The sequence below is a fragment of the Salvelinus fontinalis genome, unplaced genomic scaffold (assembly GCF_029448725.1).
Source record: "Salvelinus fontinalis isolate EN_2023a unplaced genomic scaffold, ASM2944872v1 scaffold_0866, whole genome shotgun sequence".
NCBI lineage: Eukaryota > Metazoa > Chordata > Actinopteri > Salmoniformes > Salmonidae > Salvelinus > Salvelinus fontinalis.
Genome location: NW_026601075.1, coordinates 68,573 through 75,934, shown reverse-complemented (window position 1 = coordinate 75,934; position 7,362 = coordinate 68,573). Strand labels below are relative to the sequence as shown.

The following is a 7,362-nucleotide window of genomic DNA, read 5'->3' as shown; positions in this document are numbered from 1 at the left end:
GTGTGTGTGTGTGTGTGTGTGTGTGTGTGTGTGTGTGTGTGTGTGTGTGTGTGTGTGTGTGTGTGTGTGGTGATGTCGTGTGTGTGTGTGTGTGTGTGTGTGTGTGTGTGTGTGTGTGTGTGTGTGTGTGTGTGTGTGTGTGTGTGTGTGTGTGTGTGTGTGTGTGTGTGTGTGTGTGTGTGGTGATGACGTGTGAGTTGTGTCCCTGTCTCTAACTGGATAGTTGTACCTATAATCTGAACGGCCACTTCTTTTCCAGGGTGAATAGCACGTTACATGTTTCTCAGATCTGATTCTCTCGAACACGGCCATTGAGAAATCGACAGACACACACAAGTCAGTCTATTCAATGTTTATTGACAAAATCAAAACCAGAATCAAAATGGGGTGAGTATACTTCAACTAATCAAGCTAGCAGACACAAGTTCATCAAATTCTAAATTAATAGTCCTACGGGTAAAAAAACAAAAATGACTCCAAGGTCAAGGAGGTTTATCAAATCAGACAACAAAAAAGTCTAAATATAAAACAAAAACCTTAATTCAAAGTTAAAAAATATACATGATTTTAATTCTGAATGATTTACTGTACATAAAGAATTTCTGGTCCAAAATGGATCTTTTCTCAAAAACAAAATGGACTTTTTTCCCTCTTAAAAAATACAAAAAACAGAACCCAGCTTCTGTTATTTAAATTTGCTCTTCACTCACAGGAAAAGGTTACATAACCATGATTTTTTCAAAAATTGTTAAAACAAAATGGTTCATTTCTTAAAGAAAAATGTCTGTTTGTCTTCTGAAGGAAAATTAGATATTTACGTGAAAGTCGTCATCACAGAAGAAGATGAAAAGATTCAGAGTAACTCACAACCGAGGAGACACCACAATAACATCAAATTCATTACAAACTATTCTGTTTGTCATCAACAGACAATTGTAAACTGAGACTTTCCTTTGCCAATATGGGAAGTGGATTATTGGAGCACAGCCCCTTTAAAAGCAGTCATCCACTAGATTCATCCACTAGATTCAGCAGAGGGATGATTTGTTTCTTGAGCGGATGGTCAAGGGGCCGGAACATAATTACAAATCATTTGTAGACTGAAAATTGACAGCAAGAAGACCAAATAGATATAATATTTAACTTAAACTTGATCATTTCAAAGTTTGCTTAGATTTGTATACAGTCTATGGATCAGATTTCCAAAATGAGAATCACTTGGAGTTGATTTATTTATATCTAGCTCAGAAAACTTGGGGCGGTAAATAAAATCACCCACAGGCCACCAGTTGGGGGAACCCCCCCTACGGGCCAAGCCCCCCCCCCCTACTTTAAAGTAGCTGAATCTCTTTAGTATCTCATTATTCCTATTACTTTAAACAAAATTATCAAGAAAAAAATCTTAAACTGCACCGACAAAAATAAATGAAATACATGAAAAAGAAAACATGCAATGAAAAAACCTTTTGAAAAACAAACATCTTCACAAAAACGTGGATTCAGAGGCTCACAAAATACCAAACTAAATTATATACAAGGTACTATAACAAACAAAAATGTATAACAACTCAAAACAATGTAGTTCATTTTCCAGGAGTCCAATAACCCGAACCCTCCCTCTGCTAGTCAGGTCAACTCAATAAAGACCGTTAAACCTAACTTGAGATCTGTGAACACAACTCACATTTTCACACATCTCCCAATTAAATTCTCCAATTGAAAAATCTCCTATTTGACATTTTCAATACATGAAAGTTACCCATGCATATCTGAAGTTAGGATTGGGACCCTACGAGAGCTGACAAACAATGACGATGATGATTGACTCCTGATGATAAAATGGATGTTCCCCAGGAGTCAAGGATGTGGTAGACTGTATCTGCCGAGGGTAGGAGACGACCCTCCATCTCTTTCTACATCTCCTCTGTCCTCTCTTCACGCTTTCCCGTCCTACTTTCTCCAAATCTCTCTTTTCTGTTGTCTCTGTGACCCTCGGGTCTGCTCTCGTCCCGTCTTCCTCTCTAATCCATAACTACAGTCTCTAAAGTGCTCCAATGGAAACTGGACTGACAGAAAAGACACAAGTGCCTCCCCCCCAAAAATACAAAAACAAAAACGAAACAAATTAAACAAAAAATGAAATCAAATAACCATCTGCACCGAACGCGTTTCTCCAGATAAAGGGATGGAGAGAGAGAGAGAACGTGTGTGTGTCATAGCGTCCCCCCGTCATCATCTTCAGTACTTTGGCACTTTGGTGTACTCCTCAGTGTGTATGCTCTTACACAGCCCTATGGACAGGATCATACCCAGGAGCTGTAGAGGTCAGAGGTTAGAGGTCAGGTTAACAGTATCACTACATCTAAAGCCTTTCAGGAGGGTTCTCTCCATAGCTGTGATCAACGTACGCTCCTGTAGCAGGAAGTGTCTGCATACACTGAAAAACAAGAGCTGCTGTCCTGGAAGTCACGTGGATTAACTTCTTGCAACTATAGGGGGGTGCTGTTTCGCATTAGCATAATTTTCTCTACAGATTAAACTGCCTAGTACTCAATTCTTGCTCGTACAATATGCATATTATTGTTATTATTGGATAGAAAACACTCTAGTTTCTATAGCCGTTTGAATTATGTCTCTGAGTGGAACAGAACTCATTCTACAGCACTTTTCCTCCCAGTGAGTGAGTTTTCAGAACTCTTGGCCTCTGGTTCCAGATCAGTTTTAAAGCCACTGTAGATCCTATGAGGATACAAACACTGCCCACGCCTTCCTCTAGATGTCAGTAAGTGGTGACAATTTGAATGGAGTCGATTGCGCAATCATTGGCTCTATAAATCACCAAATACCGGAAGTAGCGTTCCTTTGGACTCTGCGCTCAACGCAAGAAGGATATCTGACTGGCCTTTTTCCAAGCCTTGGTTTAGCCAGTAATATAGCGTTGGTCATCTTTTTACTCGTTATAGGTGTTAGAAACATCATAATGTAGTTAATTTAAACCGTTTTATAGCAATTTATATCCGTTTAGTGCGATTTTGAGGCATTGCTTTGTAATAAACTTTGAAGCTCCGGGCACGTTTCGGGGTCCCGGTCGTACGTTAGTGGGCATTTCGACGGACAAGTGGACATCTTTCGACCAAAAGAAGATTAGACCCAAGAAAGGATTCATTGTCCAAGATTCTGATGGGAGAACAGCTCATAGTAAGAACAATTTATGATGATAAATCGTGTTTCTGTCGAAAAATGTTAAACGCTTATGCCGCCATTTTGTTTGCTATAGCTTCGCTTGGCGCAACCTGTATTGAAAAGTAAGGATAATTTAAAAAATGTAATTCCGCGATTGTATTAAGAATTAAATTGTCTATCAATCGCTGTCCACCCTGTATGTTTTAGTCAAGTTTATGAGTATTATGTATAAGACTAGATCACTGTCTAATATGGTGCACGACCTTTTCTGACCAGCTGAGCTACTTTTGTCATTGTCTAACCATGATTTTGGTGGCTAAATATGCACATTTTCGAACAAACTCTATATGTATGTTGAATATGATGTTACAGGAGTGTCATCTGAAGAATTCTGAGAAGGTTAGTGAAAAAATGTATATATTTTGGCGATGATAACGATATCGCTCTCTTTGGCTTGAATCAGTGCTCGGGTAACGTTTGCATATGTGGTATGCTAATATAACGATTTATTGTGTTTTCGCCGTAAAACACTTAGAAAATCTGAAATGTTGTCTGAATTCACAAGATCTGTGTCTTTCCATTGCTATGTGCTGTGTATTTTTAAGAAATGTTTTATGATGAGTAAATGGGTAATACACGTTGCTGTCTGTAGTAATTCTAGGAGCTTTGGTGAGATTTATGATGCTGGCTGCAATGGCAAACTATGATGACAAAACCTATCCTATACCATAAATATGTTATCAGACTGTCATCTGATGAGTTTTTTTCTTGGTTAGTGGCTATCAATATCTTAGTTTAGTCGAATTGGTGATAGCTACTGGTGTTGAGAGAAAATGGTGGACAAAGAAAAATGGTGATTTTTGCTAACGTGTTTAGCTAATAGATTTACATATTGTGTCTTCCCTGTAAAACATTTTAAAAATCTGAAATGGTGGCTTTATTCACAGGATCTGTATCTTTCATTAGGTGTCTTGGACTTGTGATTTAATGATATTTAGATGCTACTATTTAATTGTGACGCTATGCTAGCGATGCTAATCAGTGTGGGGGGGGGGGGGGGGTGCTCCCGGACCCGGGGTAGAGGCTCCTGAAAGGTTAAGTCAGAGGTCAGAAGCTGTTTCTGACAGGCATTTATTCCGCTTAATGATAAACATCTGTCTGGATGAGAAGACCTGCCTGACAGACGTGAAAAACATCTGTCTGGCTGAGAGTACCTGCCTGAGAGATGTGATAAACATCTGTCTGGCTGAGAGACCTGCCTGAGAGATTCTATAGAATGTATATGTTGTTCTGGTCCTATAGAATGTATATGTTGTTCTGGTCCTATAGAATGTATATGTTGTTCTGGTCCTATAGAATGTTGTTCTGGTCCTATAGATTGTTGTTCTGGTCCTATAGAATGTATATGTTGTTCTGGTCCTATAGAATGTTGTTCTGGTCCTATAGAATGTTGTTCTGGTCCTATAGAACGTATATGTTGTTCTGGTCCTATAGAATGTTGTTCTGGTCCTATAGAATGTTGTTCTGGTCCTATAGAATGTTGTTCTGGTCCTATATAATGTTGTTCTGGTCCTATAGAATTTTGTTCTGGTCCTATAGAATGTATATGTTGTTCTGGTCCTATAGAATGTTGTTCTGGTCCTATAGAATGTATATGTTGTTCTGGTCCTATAGAATTTTGTTCTGGTGCAATAGAATGTATATGTTGTTCTGGTCCTATAGAATGTATATGTTGTTCTGGTCCTATAGAATGTATATGTTGTTCTGGTCCTATAGAATTTTGTTCTGGTCCTATAGAATGTATATGTTGTTCTGGTCCTATAGAATGTTGTTCTGGTCCTATAGAATGTTGTTCTGGTCCAGTAGAATGTATATGTTGTTCTGGTCCTATAGAATTTTGTTCTGGTCCTATAGAATGTATATGTTGTTCTGGTCCAGTAGAATGTATATGTTGTTCTGGTCCTATAGAATGTTGTTCTGGTCCTATAGAATGTTGTTCTGGTCCTATAGAATGTTGTTCTGGTCCTATAGAATGTTGTTCTGGTCCTATAGAATGTTGTTCTGGTCCTATAGAATGTTGTTCTGGTCCTATAGAATGTTGTTCTGGTCCTATAGAATGTATATGTTGTTCTGGTCCTATAGAATGTATATGTTGTTCTGGTCCTATAGAATGTTGTTCTGGTCCTATAGAATGTTGTTCTGGTCCTATAGAATGTATATGTTGTTCTTTACCTCGATGACAGCCACTCCCAGGCAGACCCCCAGGATCACTCCAACGTTGGCAAACAGCCAGCTCTCTACACTGGAGTTACAGCCCTGAAACACAGACAGAGACACAAAGAAAGACACAGACAGACAGAGAGCGAGACGGATCGAGACAGAGAGAGACAGAGAGAGACAGAGAGAGAGAGACAGAGAGAGAGAGACAGAGAGAGAGAGACAGAGAGAGAGAGACAGAGAGAGAGAGACAGAGAGAGAGAGACAGAGAGAGAGAGACAGAGAGAGAGAGACAGAGAGAGAGAGACAGAGACAGAGACAGAGAGACAGAGAGACAGAGAGACAGAGAGACAGAGAGACAGAGAGACAGAGAGACAGAGAGACAGAGAGACAGAGAGACAGAGAGACAGAGAGACAGAGACAGACAGAGAGACAGAGACAGACAGAGACAGACAGAGACAGACAGAGACAGACAGAGACAGACAGAGACAGACAGAGACAGACAGAGACAGAGATGTATATTAAACACAGTCCAATATATTAACAGATGTTGGTGGTGTTGAGTGGTGTTCAGTAACTCAGTGATGGAGTCAAACACTGTGACCATATTTCACTGCCATTTGAAGTTGACACAGACTTACATTCAGTACTGATACATGTGTAGCACAAGTACTATGAGAAGCTTCTCTAATCAATCAACCAATATAATATATATCTGGAGTATTTCTCCTGTCTTATCCGGTGTCCTGCGTGAATTTAAGTATGCTCTCTCTAATTCTCTCTGTCTTTCTCTCGGAGGACCTGAGCCCTAGGACCATGCCTCAGGACTACCTGGCCTGATGACTCCTTGCTGTCCCCAGTCCACCTGGCCGTGCTGCTGCTCCAGTTTCAACTGTTCTGCCTGTGGCTATGGAACCCTGAGCTGTTCACCGGACGTGCTACCTGTCCCAGACCTGCTGTTTTCAACTCTCTAGAGACAGCAGGTGCGGTAGAGATACTCTTAATGATCGGCTATGAAAAGCCAACTGACATTTACTCCTGAGGTGCTGACTTGCTGCACCCTCGACAACTACTGTGATTATTATTATTTGACCCTGCTGGTCATTTATGAACATTTGAACATCATGGCCATGTTCTGTTATAATCTCCCCCCGCACAGACAGAAGAGGACTGGCCACCCCTCATAGCCTGGTTCCTCTCTAGGTTTCTTCCTAGGTTCTGGCCTTTCTAGGGAGTTTTTCCTAGCCACCGTGCTTCTACACCTGCATTGCTTGCTGTTTGGGGTTTTAGGCTGGGTTTCTGTACAGCACTTTGAGATATCAGCTGATGTAAGAAGGGCTTTATAAATACATTAGATTTGAAATGTGATTAATATATGTAGTGTTCTTACCCTGTCGTAGACGGGCCAGTCAAGTGACTGTGCCTCACAGAAACCACTGTCAGAGGAGGAATTACCCTCAACCAGAGACGCGTTCTGGCAGGAACACGGGAACAACAGCTGGGAACTGTTCACTACCACAGCATTACCTTTCCAGTCCATACGACCACTCCATCCACAACACTCCATCTGGGAAGGGGATGGACGGAGGGAAGGAGAGAGAGGATGAGAGAGAGAGAGAGGGTTGAGACAAAGCGAGAGAGATGAGAGAGAGAAACAAAGCGAGAGAGAGGTAGAGAGAGAAACAAAGCGAGAGAGAGGTAGAGAGAGGGGAGAGAGAGATAGAGAGGGATTAGAGGTAGAGAGAGAGAGAGAGAGAGAGAGGGATTAGAGGTAGAGAGAGAGAGAGAGAGGGGAGAGAGAGGGGAGAGAGAGGGGGGAGAGAGGGGGGAGAGAGAGAGGGATTAGAGGTAGAGAGAGAGGGAGGAGGGAGAGGGAGTGAGAGAGAGAGGGGGGAGAGAGAGTGAGAGCGAGGGGGGGGGGGTAGAGAGGGATTAGAGGTAGAGAGAGGTATAGAGAGAGGG

The 7,362-nt window shown here is 41.3% G+C and overlaps 1 protein-coding gene across 1 annotated transcript in view; it reads right to left on the bottom strand.

Annotated features, from left to right (window-relative positions):
* Window positions 1–337: 337 nt before the first annotated feature.
* LOC129847479 (CD82 antigen-like) overlaps window positions 338–7,362 on the bottom strand; it is a 58,370-nt gene continuing 51,345 nt past the window's right edge. The window contains exons 6-8 of the mRNA XM_055915286.1: window positions 6,791–6,967; window positions 5,416–5,499; window positions 338–2,316 (exon numbers count right to left, since the gene is read on the bottom strand). Coding sequence (XP_055771261.1) covers window positions 2,239–2,316; window positions 5,416–5,499; window positions 6,791–6,967 — 339 coding nt within the window. The 3' untranslated portion in view covers window positions 338–2,238. The remainder of the gene's footprint in view (window positions 2,317–5,415; window positions 5,500–6,790; window positions 6,968–7,362) is intronic.